The 14,716-nt window shown below is 43.6% G+C and overlaps 1 protein-coding gene and 1 pseudogene across 1 annotated transcript in view; both read right to left on the bottom strand.

The window, feature by feature from the left end:
• Positions 1-4,892: 4,892 nt before the first annotated feature.
• Positions 4,893-10,336, bottom strand: LOC128315073 (ferritin light chain-like; annotated as a pseudogene).
• A 117-nt stretch (positions 10,337-10,453) lies between these two features.
• LOC106987523 (aryl hydrocarbon receptor-like) overlaps positions 10,454-14,716 on the bottom strand; it is a 64,947-nt gene continuing 60,684 nt past the window's right edge. Inside the window, exon 11 of the mRNA XM_053221824.1 lies at positions 10,454-13,200. Within this exon, the coding sequence (XP_053077799.1) occupies positions 11,349-13,200 (1,852 nt within the window). The 3' untranslated portion in view covers positions 10,454-11,348. The remainder of the gene's footprint in view (positions 13,201-14,716) is intronic.

The following is a 14,716-nucleotide window of genomic DNA, read 5'->3' as shown; positions in this document are numbered from 1 at the left end:
CTGGGACAGACCCCTTCCATGGGGGCATGCTGCACCCACTGATCGTGGGGACCATGATTTTCTTTGCTGCGAAGTCTACTTTATCTGATACTAATATGGCCACTCTTATTTTCTTATGTTGATATTTTCATGATGCATTTTTCTATCCTTTTACTTTCAACCTGCCTATATTATTATATTTGAAGTGAGTTTCCTGTAGACAGCACAGTTGAATCATGTTTTCTAATCCAGTCTACCAGTCTGTCTTTTCATTCATTTATTCGGACCATTTATATTTCGTGTAGTTATTTATATATTAGTGCTTATGTCTACTATTTTATTTTTGTTTTGTTTCCTCTGTTTTCATGCCTTCATGTGGATTACTTGAACAATTTTTAAAATTCCAGTTTGATTTACCTACAGTGTTCTTCATATAAACTTGACTGTGGGGTACTCAGATATTTAGTTCAACATTATTCTAGGTGTGTCTGTGAGGGTGATTCTGAATGATATTAACATTTGATTTGGTAGACAGAGTAAAGCAGATTGCTCTCCCCAATATGAGTAAGCCTCATCCAATTCATTGAAGACCAGAATAGAAGAAAAAGGCTGAGAAAGGGAAGGGAGAATCTGTTCTCTGCCTGCTTATGAGGCAGGGCATTGGTCCTCTCCTGCCTGCAGACTCAAATTCAGAATCAAGCTATACCATTGGTTCTCTTGGTTCTCAGGCCTTCAGGAAAGAACCATTTGTGCTTCTGGGTCTCTGGTTTTTCTCTCTGTCTTGTATATAATATTTATATTTATATATCTTCTGTTTATAGGTATCCATATTTTACCAGGCTAGTAAAATGTCAAAAGCATACATTTTTTTAAATGTTTATTTATCTTTGAGAGAGAGAGAGAGAGAGAGAGAGAGAGAGAGAGAGAGAGAACAAGTCGGGGAGGGGCAGAGAGAGAGGGAGATACAGAATCCAAAGCAGACTCCAGGCTCCAAGCTGTCAGCACAGAGCCCAATGTGTGGCTCGAACTCATGAACTGCGAGATCATGACCTGAGCTGAAGTTGGACACTTAACTGACTGAGCCACTCAGTCTCCCTGAAAACTTACATTTCTTTATGTTCTTTTATACTCCCTTATTTATAATATAGTTATCTTGAATATTTCCTCCACATTAATTAAGGTAGAAAGCATTTCAGATAGTGTTACACTTTTGCTTCAACTGTCAGACCTAATTTAGATGATTCATGAGGAGAATATCTATTTAATTTACCCTTACTCTTTGCCATGTTCTTTCTTCCTTCTGGTGTTACAGTTTCCTTTGTTATTGTGTCCTTCCTCTTTAGAGCATGATTTTCAGCCAGTTAAATTTTTTTCTTCAGTTTTAAAATTTGTTGTTATTTTAGAGAGAGAGAGAGTGAGAGCATGAGCAGGGGAGAGGGGTAGAGGGAAAGAGAGAATTTTTTTTTAATTTGTTTTTTTAACAAATTTATTGTTAAGTTAGCTAACATACAGTGTATACAATGTGCTCTTGGTCTTGGGGGTAGATTCCTGTGATTTATCGCTTGCATACAACACCCAGTGCTCATCCCAAGAAGTGCCCTCCTCAATGCCCGTCACCATCTCCCCCCAAACTGCCCCCATCAACCCTAAGTTTGTTCTGTGTATTTAAGGGTCTCCTATGGTTTGCTTCCTTCTCTCTTTGAAACTATTTTTACCCCTTCCCTTCCCCCATGGTCTTCTGTTAAGTTTCTCAATTCCACTTATGAGTGAAAACATGATATCTGTCTTTGACTGACTTATTTCACTTAGCATAATACCTTCCAGTTCCATCCATGTTGTTGCACATGGCAGGATTTCATTGGAAAGAAAGAGAATCTTAAGCAGGCTCTATGATCAGCGTGGGGCTTGATCCCATGACCCTGGGATCATGAACTGAGCCAAAATCAAGAATCTGACGCTCAACTGACTGAACTACCCAGGTGCCCCTCAGCCAATTTTATAAAGGGTAGTTCTGTTGGTGACAAATTCTCTTAATTTCCCTTCATTTGAAAATGTCTTGATTTCTTCTTTATTTCTGAATGATATTTTTTGCTGGACAGGGATTTGGATTGACAATTCTTTTCTTTCAACCATTGGAAAGGCAGTGCTACCTTGTTCTTACCTCCATGATTTCTGACAAGAAATCACTGTCATTCATAGTGATCCCTCCCACAGGTAGGTGCCATCTCTCAGCTGATGCTTCGAGACTTCTTCTTTTTTTTTAATTTTCAGAAATTTTGCCATGATGTATCTTGGTGGGGATTTCTTTGAGTTTATCACTTTTGGTTTTTCTCTGCTCTTGAGTCTACAGGTTTATGTGTTTTGCCAAATTTGGGCAGTTTTCAGCCATTATTTCTTTGAGTACTTTTTCAGCCCTCCCCTCCTCCTTTGTGGAACTCTGATGGCACACGTGCTAGAGCTTTTATTATAGTTCCCTAAGTCCCTGAGGTTCTGCTTCCCCTCTCCCCCCTTTTTTTTCCCAATCTATTTTCTCTCTGCTGTTTAGATTGGGTACTTTCTCTTGTTCTATCTTCCAGTTCATTGATACTTGTTTTTTTCACTCCCTTGTTGTTGAGTCCATCCATGGAATTTATTGCAGTAATGTATTATATTTTCTTGTTCTAAAATTTTTTATTTTTCTTTATTTTTTGTTTCTTTGCTGAGACTTTCTATTTTTTTATTTGTTTCATGTGTTTTGGTAATTGTTCACTGAAGCATTTTTTTTTTTTTTTTGCTGGTTCCTGTAAAATCTTTGCAGGCAATTCATTTCCCCCCCCCCCCCCACAAACTTAAAAAATATTTAGATTCAAGTTAGTTAACATATGGTGTAGTATTGGTTTCAGGAGTAGAATATAGTGATTCATCACTTACGTATAACACCCCGTGCTCATCCCAACAAGTGCCTTCCTTAATGTCTTCACCCATCTAGCCCACCCCCTCACCAACCTCCCCTCCAGTAACCCTCAGTTTGTTCTCTATGTTTAAGAGTCTCTTACTGTTTAAGAGTCTCTTACAGGGGTGCCGCATGGCTCAGTTGGTTAAGCATCCAACTCTTGATTTTGGTGCAGGTCCCATTCTCACGGTTCATGAGTTCAAGTCCTGCATGCAGCTCTGTGCTGGCAGCATGGAGCCTCCTTGGGATTCTCTCTCTCCCTCTCTCTGCCCCTTCCCAGATAGCACACTCTCTCAAAATAAATAAACATTTTTTAAAAAGAGTCTCTTATGGTTTGCCTCTTTTTATCTTATTTTATTTTTCCTTCCATTCCCCTATGTTCATCTGTTTTGTTTTAAATTCCTCATAGGAGTGAAATCATATTACATTTGTCTTTCTCTGATTGACTTATTTGCTTAGCATAATATATTCTAGTTCCATCCATGTTGTTGCAGTGGCAAGATTTCATTCTTTTTGATTGCTGAATAATATTTCACTATATATATTATATATATATATATATATATATATATATATATATATATATATATATATATACATGCCACATCCTCTTTATCCATTCAGCAGTTGATGGACATTTGGACAATGTGTTCAGCATTTTTGTATCCTTTGGATAAATACCCAGTAGTTCTTTGCAGGTGACTCTAACATATCTGTCACCTTGTGTTGGCATCTATTGATCATCTTTTTTCATTCATGTTGGGCTCTCCTTGGTTCTTGGTATGACAATTTATTTTCAACTGAAACTTGGATATTTGGGGTATTATGTTATGAGACTCTGGATCTTAATTTAGATCTTCTATTTTAGCTGGCTTCTCCTGACACTGCTCTAGCAGGGGAAGTGGGAACACTGCCTTGTTACAGCCAGGTGGGTGTAGAGGTCTAGGTTCCACACTTGGCCACCATTGACACTGAGGAAGAGGAAAGGATGAGAGTTCTGGCTCCCCTCAAAGCCTCTACTAATACCTTTGGCTGAGTGGGGTTGGAGTGGCTTGTCACTGCTCCCCATCTGGTCTCCACGGACACTGCTGGGTCTTGGGTCTTGTTAGTGCCCACTGGAGCAAAAGTCCTGGCTCCCTACTTGGTATTCTGTGACTGCACCCTGGCGGAGGGTTTGTACTGCCTGGAGACGGTGAAAGTCTTGTTCTTTGCTTATATGATTGGCTATGGGTCACAGTATTTTCTGTGGTGTTTGGGTGGAGTACAGAAATCATATCTAAAGGTTTTCTGTTTTGCTAGGTGGTCCCCCTTCTGGTTACTTGATTAGAGAGAGCCAGTTTTTATTGGACCTCTCTTAGTCTGTGCTCATTGGTGTTTTCAGTTGGCTTCTTCAGCTCCAAGTCTGGGATACATTAAACAAACAAACAAACAAACAAACAAAAACAACAAAACCCAACCCAACCAACAACCAAACAAAACAGGTAACTCAGTGCTGTGTTATCCCTTGGGGTCTAATGTTTCTAGTTGTTCTTATTCTCTCCACTTCAGCCTTTTTAAAAATGTGTGTCTTATACATAATGTTTAGGGCTTTCCGTTGTACCTAGTAAAAGAATAAGGGGAAAAGTCAACGTTTCCCTGGGGGTAGAATTCTTTTTTTAAAATGGAAAAAATATATGCCTTGCCATGAATAGATAAGCAAGACCTCCTAAATAATGTAAAAATAAAATAATGCTGTTCCATCTAGGTACTATTACTGGGAAAGTACCCAGCTGAGCCCTAGTTTCTGCTTAAAAGAATAGATGTTTATGGCATTACGGACTTCACAGAACCACACTGGGGGATTATCCTGGATATTAACAAGACCCCCTACATCACATCCTGAGGATCCCACACTTTGGGAAGTGCCATTTTATGTAACTGGTCCCTTTCACAATAGAAGCATAGGGAGAATTTTAAAAAGTATTTTTAATGTTATGGAGCATCATACATACCCACTAATAATAAAAGGACACCCATGAGCCCACCACTGGTGAGAGAAACAGAACATTACCAATATTGGGAACACCCTGCTTGCCCCTCCCAATCACATCCTATTTTTTGCTTTTTGTTTTCACCCCCTGCCCCCACAGTTTTGATATTTAGGCTTTATCATTCTTTAATACATGTGTGTGTATTGTTAATAAAAGTTTCATTTTAATTATTTTAAACTTTATATAAATGGTATCATACTATGTGTATTCTTCTACAATTTACATGTTTTATCTGACATTATGTCTCTGAAATTCACCCATGTTAATGCATGCATTAGTTTCCATTGATGAATGCAGTATCCCATCATATGGCTATTACAGAATTTGCTTGCCTTGTTGGTGTCTCAAGGATTTTGCAGCCACCACAATATCTGTAAATATCTCACAATATATCTGTGCAATCATTTATCTTCTTTTGTGTATCTAGGAAGAGTAGTGTGCACTTGTTCAACTTCACTGATAATTATTTTCCAAATTTGAATTCTTTTCCAAATTTATAACAGTGTAAACTCTCACAAGTAGAGTCTAATATATTCCACCCCTTTGGGTTCATCCTCTTTTCAGCTCTTTGTACTTCCTTGACCTGGGCAGTGGAATTACTGGATCATAGGGTAGATCTATTTTTAATTTTTTTTTTAATTTTTTTAACGTTTATTTATTATTGAGAGACAGAGAGAGACAGAGCATGAGCATGGGAGGGGCAGAGAGAGGAGGAGACACAGAATATAAAGCAGGCTCCAGGCTCTGAGCACAGAGCCTGACGCAGGGCTCAAACTCACGAACCGCGAGATCATGACCTGAGCTGAAGTCGGACGCCCAACCAACTGAGCCACCCAGGCGCCCCTATTTTTAATTTTTTTGAGGAATCTCCACACTGTTTTCCACAGTGGCTGCACCGGTTTGCATTCCCAGCTGCTGTTGGAAATCATAAATAGAAAACCCAACTCTGTTTACCAACAAGGGTTTCCTTTTCTCCATATCCTGGCCAAATCCTTATTTCTTGTCTTTTTGATTCTAGCCATTCTGACTGGTGTGAGGTGATATCTAGTTGTGGTTTTGATTTGCATTTCCCTGATGACGAGTGACGTTGATCATCTTTTCATGCGTCTGTTAGTCATCTGTATGTCTTCTTTGGAGAAAAGTCTGTCCAGGTCCTCTGCCCATTTCTAAGTTGGATTTTTTTTTGGTGGTGAATTGTATGGAGTTCTTTATATATTTTGGATATTAATCTCTTATTGGCGATATCATTTGCAACTATCTTCTTCCATTCAGTAGGTTGCCTTTTGTTGATAGTTTTTTCTTCTGTGCAAAAGCTTTTAATTTTGGTGTAGTCCCAATAGTTTGTTTTTATTTGTCTTTCCATTTCAAGTGGCATATTTTATGAATAAAGGTTACTAATTTTTAATGTATTTAAAAAGTATTTACCAATTCTTTCCTTTTTTTTTTTTTTTGCTTTTGCTCTTTATGTCTTGTTTTAGAAATTCTTTCCTATCCTGAGGTCATAAATATAATCTCTTATAGTTTTTTCTAAAATGCTGAAACTTTTGGGTTGCCTGGGTGGCTCAAGTGGTTACGTGTCCAACTTCAGCTCAGGTCATGATCTCGTGGTTCGTGAGTTCAAGCCCTGCATCCGGCTCTGTGCTGACAGCTCGGAGCCTGGAGCCTGCTTTGGATTCAGTGTCTCCCTCTTTCTCTGTCCCTCCCCCCATATGTTAGTGCTCTCTTTCTCTCTCTCAAAAGTAAATGTCTAAAAAAATAAATAGAATGCTGAAACTTTTGCTTTTCCTAATGATCTGCTCCATTTAGACTTTATTATGTGCTCCATAAGACTAAGACCCGATTTTATTATCTTCCATATGGATAACCAATCATTTTAGCTCCATTGCTGAATGACCTATCTGTCCCCTATAGCTTTTTTTTTTCCCCTGCAAAAAGCTTTATTGTTTTATTGCTTCCATTTGGTCTGTGACTTGGTAGAGCATTCCAGGGTGGTTAAAAAATTGCCTAGTAGTTGCATAGAGAAGCTCAAGCAGAAGCCCTGGCACCAGAGGATTACCAGAGGGGCCCCTCAAAGGCGGTGGGGCTCCAGGGGCTGCTAGTCATGCTTGATGGTGAGGCTTTTGAAGAGATCCTTGCCCAACCCAGCCTGGGGCCAGCCAGCCTGCTAGAAGTGAGTCAGGTGGTCTCCATCCTCTTGATAAGTTTTACCTCCTCATTCAGGAAGTGGCTTTCCAGGAAGTCACAGAGACAGGGGTCTGCGTGGGCAGAATCCAGGGGATGCAGACCCAAAAGGGCCTGGTTCAGGTTCTTCTCCAGAGCCAGGGCAGCTTCCATGGTATCCAGGGTTTTACTCCACTCATCTTGGGACAGCTCATATGTCCTAGAAGAGGATGCAGCTGCCATGCTGGTTTTGCATCTTCCAGAGATGCTCAGTGTCTTTGGGCTTCTCCTCAGCCAACTTGCAGAAGTGGCCCATGCCCTCCAGAGCCATGTCTTCATAGTAGAAATAGAAGCCTAGAGAGAGATAGGTGCTGGAGGGCCACAGATGCATGTTGGTGAGGTGGTTGACACCCCACCATGGGGGAATAATTCTGACAAACCTGGGAGCTCATGGTTTATTGGTAATAAGGAGCTAGCTCAAAGTAGGGTGCTGACTGGTCCTGGAGGCAGAGAGTGCTGAGAAGATGGCTCTGAAGGTTGCCACTGGAAAAAAGTTTGGAGGGTGGGTGGAGACTGGAAGAAGGGGAGTTCCAGGGTCTGCTCCATCCAAATACTGTTGAAGCAGGAGTCAGATCTGTGAGACTTCCAGGTGCACTAGAATAAACCAGTTCTATTCAGAACTGTAGTTCTGATCCCTTCTGGCATATGAGTTCCTGGATGTGTGGTCTATTTCTGGGCTCCTAATCTATTCCTCTGCTCTGTGTGACTGCACACTAATACCATAGTCTCTTCATTGTTGTGCTTTATGAAAGCCTTGACAGGCAATATGGCAACTATAGCCTTTTGTTCTTCTTTATGACTAAATATCTTGATTAATCTTGGTCCTTCATCTGCCTTATACATTTTAAAGATTTTTAAAGTTTATTTTTATTTATTTTGAGAGAGACCTAAAGAGCAAGCAGGGGAAGGGCAGAGAGGAGAGACAGAGAGAGAGGGAATCCCAAGCAGGCTCGGCGGTGTCAACGCAGAGCCCAATGTGGGCCTTGAAGTCACAGACCATGAGATCATGACCTGAGCCGAAGTCAAGAGTCAGATGCTTAACCAACTGAGCCACCCAGGCACCCCTGCCTTATATATTTTTGAATGAATTTTTCAAGTTTTATGAGAAACCTGGCAAGTTTAACTGGAATTTCACTGAGTCCTTAGGCCAACTATAAATACCAATACTTTGTGATATTGGGTTTTCCAGTCAGAGCTGGGTGAGAGCTGCCCTGGACTTTCGTAGGCCTTCATGCTTAGAGTTGGGTCTGTCTAGACTCCAGCCCCTGTGTTACTGTGTTTCCTGTGGCCACCTGTGGGCCTAGCTCAGCTGCAGGAATCAGAGATCATTAGATGGCAAAGACAGAGAGCCCACCAAGCCTTCAGAAGATTCATGAATTGTCTATGTACCAAAAGCCTCTCCACCCATGGTACAGTCACCTCTCCTCTACTGAGTAGCAACTCGGGAATGAGAGATGATCCCAGGTCCAGTGCTGTGCTCTGGGCCTCCCAAATCTACCTGGGAAATCCCAGAAACCCCAGGCATCCCCATCCTCCCTGTGTTCTTCTTCCATGATTAGTTCACACAAAGGCACATGATTCATCTTAGGTTAGTAAAAGATATTGCTGGGAGCTTCTGGGGAAATTTTACCTGTTCTTGAAAGAGAGGCACAGAAAGGAAGGACAGACTCCTGTGTGGCACATTGTGGCTGTGGTTTGGGCTCTGGAACTGCCACATGTCCAGAGTGAAGCAAACACACTACACAGGGAAGCACCAAGAACCAGAGAGAAACATCAGCAACACTGGAGTATCCCAAAGACTCTCTTCTGCACTGGGCTTCTATCTGGGGAGCAACCCCTGATCTGTTTAAATCAGACAGAATTGGATTTTCTGTTTATGCCTTCAATAGCATCTTCTCTGATAATCCCTGAAGAGAACCCTAAATTCCCTCTACGAAACTCCCTACCCCACTGTCAGCCCATGTGCTTGGTGGGAACCCTCCCCCAGCTTCAAGAGTGGTTTCCATGACCTTGGCTAATGAGGGGGCATATTCCTGATCCGTGAAGGTCCTGGACAGGAACCTAGTGCAGCCCCTCCCTGTCTGAACTTACAAACTCTGCAGCAGTGGAGGCCCCTCTGGTCATTTTTATGCCAGAGTCTCTGGGCCTTCCCTTGAGTTGTAATGGAAGAAGCTCCCTTGGTTCCTTGAGCTGGTTGGAGCCCTGTACCCTAGAGGGTAGTGTGTGCCACACCCCACAAAAGAGTGAACCAGTATAGCCAGCCCCTCTGGCCACTCCTGACTACTTGTTTATTACCATTCATTAAGCACCCACTGTGTGCCTGGTTCTGGGTGACAGTGGTGAACAAGTCCAATGGTGGTTGTACTTGATGATGTTTCATCCATTCAGCTCCTGAACAATGAGTTCTGTGGTTGAAGCCTCACAAGTCAGTGGAAGTGCTACTGAGTCTCAACCGTTCTGAGTCCTTTATGGCAGGAGAAGTAGTGGCCGCCAGTGTTTCTGTTTGCTCTGCTGGGAGACTGAGGTCCACGCACTCTGTGCCTCAAGGGTGCACCACTGTCTGGATCTTCCATCTACAGCGTCCCCATGCCTTCCTCTCAGGCAGGACACGATTCTTTCTGCACATGGGCTCCACAGAGGACCCTCTTCTCCCGTGTCCTAGATACTGGGTGAAGGCCAAACCCTTTTCAGGGGTCTAGGCCAAAGGGCTCACAGCCCTTCTCCACGTGTGGCTCTCAGCATGTCATTGTGCTGTAAGAACCATGTGTCTGGGTGGCCCTGATCGTAAATAGGTTGTCTGATGCTGAGCCTCAGCTCTGAGCTTGGAAATGTCATTGTGAAGGCAAATGTTGGAATGTGTCTAGGGGGTTGGATGCCCATTATGTCTCTTTCCTATGAACATTTTTGTGGATCGAAAGTTACTTTTCTAACAAGGGTGAGAATTCTGTGTGTGTCTTGAGTATAAAGTGCACAGAATGAAATGAGGAAAAAAAACCCCACATATCTTTGGGATACAGAGAATAAGGTTTCAGATATGTGTAATTACACATAGAAAACAGTTAACTATTGACCCAGAAATATGAAAATTTAAGATACTTCAATTCAAGGGAAAATGTTAATAGTTAAGGCTCCAAATCACGTTCACAGACAGGGGCGAAGAGCACGATATGGCCTAAGTCAGAATTTGGAGGAAAACGTGCTTCCTTTGAGGCTTGCAATCCCAGGTGCTCTGGTGCTGTGCACTTTGTTTTGATAACACTGCCATGGGAAAATGAGAAACATTTAGAACAGTTAGAACAAAATTATAAAACACGAGGGTTAATCCAAGGACTCTAAAATTGATACTTGATTACAAAAGATGTAAATTTGAGGCTTTAATTAGGAATTATTTTGGTTTCAGATATAAGTCTAACAAATTTGGTCTTTTGATTTTCTAACTTATGGCAGATGGAAAATAAAAAATTGAAAAGGGGTGTGAGCTGAAGGAGCCCGAAGACCCCAGAAATGAGAGGTGGCAGAGTGACACGAGACTGGGCAGAATATCCAGAGAAGTGAGGGGAGCTCTTACTGAAGTCATATGGGGCTACCTGGGGTTCAGGGACACCACATTCCTTCTTAGCCCTAAGGGCATCCCTGTATCACCAGAAAGGCACATCTGCTCCTCTGTGTGAGGCGGAGGGGCCACAACACCGCTGGTGTGACTTCCATCCAAAGCTGCTTTGGGGGGTGTATGCTACAGTTATTTGAAGAATCTGTGTGTGGAGGTCCTGCTTCCCTGGTAGCACCAGACGATGAATAGCACTCCTGTGGTAACCTGCTTTTGGGTATTGGAAATGGTGCCAGGAGGGGAGCACAGCAGAAAAGGGCATCAAATTCAAAATTCTTACAACCAACCCAACTCTGGGTGTCCAAAACTGGGCTAAATTACATGCAGGTGTCCAGGTGGCTCAGTGATGGCCCAAGAGACACCAGAGTCGGAGCAGACTACAGCTGGAGGGCCTACCAGGTCATAACCAGGCTACTCCCAGGGGTAAAGCTGCTCCTGCCACCATCATTGGCCTCAGTTGACCAACACTGACAGTGACCTGCTATGTCTGCAGAATCCCTCCATGTGTGCCTGCTCTGCAGCCTCACAGCAATGCTGTGCCTAGGCCCAGCTGGGCTGGGGGATCTTCCAACAATACTGGCTAGCTGGGCTGATGCCTCCTCATATTCAGATCTGCCAGCAGCTCTGCACTTGGAGCACCCCTTCCTGCTACCCCCAAATTCCCATGGTCCTGCTTGCCAACACCTACCTGGAGCTGGAGGTCATGGCTGCCCTGCGTAGACGTAGATGGGCAGGCAGGGTCAGGATGGCAGGGAGGCAGAACAGGGCTGGACTGCACCTGGGATTTTACCACAGCACCTGGGGCTAGGATGACCGGTCCGTCCTTGCTCCGCCTTGTGGGTTCTGCTGGGCTCTTGCATTGGCTGCTGCCTATACCTGGGGAGCTGCTTTTGGAGGACAGGAAGGGGCTCGGCTGCAGGGCGGGGGGAATGGCATCTCTTGAGCAGCCACCCAGGTGCTGGACACTTGGAAATCCTTCTCTCACTGGCCCGTATGCCTCCTGGGTCTGCAGCCACTGCTGCTGCTTGGCAGCTGGGCAGGGGCAGTCCATGCTGTAAGAGTCCTGCATAGCCAAGGGTTTGTGCAGGAGCTCCTGGGAAGGACAGGCAGGGCTCCCCGAGAGCTGACTCACCACCAAGGAGTGCGGTGGGTGCTCTTGACTCCCAAGTGTGTCCTTTGGGGTACCTAGTGCCCCCTGCACAGATGGGGGCAAACCACAGCACAATTCAGGAGGAATGTCACTGGTTGGCCCTGCCCATGGAGGGCATGAGTTGGCCATGGTTGACTTCAGGTGGTGGAAGGGGTCAGGCTGGGCCTGCCTTGCCTCCACTTCCACAGGGACCATTACTGGCTGGCCTTGGATGGGGGAATCCCAAATGCTCTCCGAGGGATGGGTGCCCCAGGAGGTAGGGTCTGAGGAGATGAAGGGCCCTTGACACTGACCACTGTGTGAGGCTGTCCAGAGCATAGGTTCTTTGCAAAAATCAAGAAAACCAGGGTCTGGCTGATCCAGGTGTCCAGGGACAACATTTTCTCCTAAAGGGAGCAAAGATGTGTGGTTTGGCTGAAACACCTGAGCAGGCTGTCTGGGGCTGGAGGCCTCAGGGAGGGGGCTGAAGTCAAATATTGTTGGTTTCTGGCATATCCCAAAATTTAAAGGTGCTGCCTGGGTGTGCTGAGGCTGCCACTGTGGAGGGCTCTGGAATGTAGGGCCAGTGGTGAAAAAATGCTGGGTGTGTGTGTGAAGGCAGCTGGGCACTGTGCCCATGTTCTGAGGTGGAGTTACTTCCCCAGTTAGCTGGCCCGAGCCCAGAGAAGGCTGTGGCTTTAGGGTCTGTGGAACAGTTGTGCTGGCTGGTGGGGGCAATGCCACATTTCCACTGTCATGAAAAAGTACTTCCTTTTCCCTGTGGGAGCCCCCTCCCTGACTGGAGGGCAGTGGGTGGAAGTTCTGAGACCCTGCAGGGCCTGAGTCAGCCCTGAGAAGGCTCTCTTCCCACAAACACTGCTTGAGGTCAGTGACCCCCAGGTGCTGGAGAGTGGAGCAGAGATCAGGCTGTTCTTCTGTGTCCTTCTCCAGCAGGGTCTCAATGAGGGACAGGAAGGAGTGGTCTTCCTCCTTCTCTTTCTCTTCCTTGTCCTCATGTCTGCCATTGGACCCCTGCCTCTCCAAGGGTGAGCCTTGGGTGGTTGGGACAATGCAGGACAAATACATGGATTCATCTTGCTGCATCATGGCTCCCAGGAGAGAGCCTGGGTGCACAGGGCCCTGACCAGTGGGGGTGCCCTTCCTTTCCCGGATCCTTTTCCTGGCTGGGAGGGAAGTCAGAGGGCTCAGGGGGCTGCTATCATACAGGATGGCTTCCCCTGTGGTGAAGGTGAACGGCAGTTGCAGGGCCCTCTTGCGCAGGTGATCTTCCCCCTCTGCATTCCTATGGTTAACGAAACAAAAGACCACATCTGAAAATTGATATAAGAATGAAAACGGGGCTCTCCTGGTCAGGGGACAATAGTGGCCAAGTAACTGAGCAAAGGGCAGGACATCGTCTGTTCTGGCTTGTCCATACAAGGGAGAAGCCACAATATCGAACTTGCTCCTCTCTCACATTCTTGGTAAGCACTTTCTGTCTTGGATTCTGAAGTAGTCTGAGGAAACTGCTTATTTGTGGGAGTAGTCCAAAAATCCACGTAGAAATTCCCTAAACTTTAAGTTTACTTTGAAAAGAATAAGTTATTATGCAAATATGACATACACATCTGTTTTTCATTGGGAAAAATAGTTTTCCCTTCCTTCCTCCTCTCCCTTCCAAAAGACTCATGGGATATGGCTGCTATAGGGCTGCCCCAACAGTCATGTAACATCATGCTTAGCAAAGTGAAAAACCTTCAGCTGGGCTGACTCCATTTGATTTGTAGCTCTACAAAGGAAAACTGACCTAAAAGGAGTGCCTTTGGCAGAAGCTGACCAGGATGCTATGGGCACAGGAATCCCCATCACTGGAGGGGCCTTTAGAGAAGCCGGTATCTCACCTGAAGATCTCTGGTCATAGCCTTTGTCTTTAAGTCTACTTTGCATGAATACAGCCATTCTTGCTTTCTTGTGCTTACTGTTTTTATTACATATGTTTTATTTTACATCTGATTCCTTCCAACTCATTTGTGACACTATTTAAAAACATATCTCTTGTAGAAGACATATAGTTGAGTGCACTTTTTAAAATGCATTTTGATAATCTTTGTGTTTTAATTGGAGTGTTTTATCCATTAACATTTAATGGAATTATTGACATATCTGGATTGGGGTCTTTTATATTACTATTTACTTTCTTTTTGTCCCTTCTTCCCCTACCCCCATCCACCCCTTTCCTGCCTAAATATATTACTTTTTTAAGAAATTAATTTTCATTTATATAATGGATTTTGGCTCTATCTTTTGCATTATATTTATAATGGCTGCTAGAATTTATGAAATACGCCTTCAACATTTCACTGTCTACTTACAATTAGTACTGTGTCACTTACATAAAACATGCACCTTTCCATGGTATAGTCCATGTGCTTCTAAAACCAATCTTTTATGTTAGTGATGTCACATATATGGCATCTACATATGTTATAAATCACATATTATATTCTAATTTTGGCTGTAAGCAGTTGTATGTATTCTTTAAAAAGTAAAAAAAATAATATTTAATATGTATCCACATGTTTGCCATTCTCATCCTCTCCACTCCTTTTTTTGAGGTTTAAGGTCTTAGTGGATATTATTTCCCTTCAGCCTGACGTATTTCTTTTAGCATTTATTAAACTGTAGGTCTACTGGCAATAAATTGTTAGGGTTTTTTTTGGTGTTGTTGTTTAATAGAACTGTCTTTATTTGCTATTATTTTTGAAGGATATGTTCACTGGTCACAGAATACAGAGTTGACAAATTTTAAAAGGATTTCA

The sequence above is a fragment of the Acinonyx jubatus genome, chromosome C2 (genome assembly GCF_027475565.1).
Source record: "Acinonyx jubatus isolate Ajub_Pintada_27869175 chromosome C2, VMU_Ajub_asm_v1.0, whole genome shotgun sequence".
NCBI classification, from domain to species: Eukaryota; Metazoa; Chordata; class Mammalia; order Carnivora; family Felidae; genus Acinonyx; species Acinonyx jubatus.
This window is presented reverse-complemented; position numbering and strand designations above follow the sequence as displayed.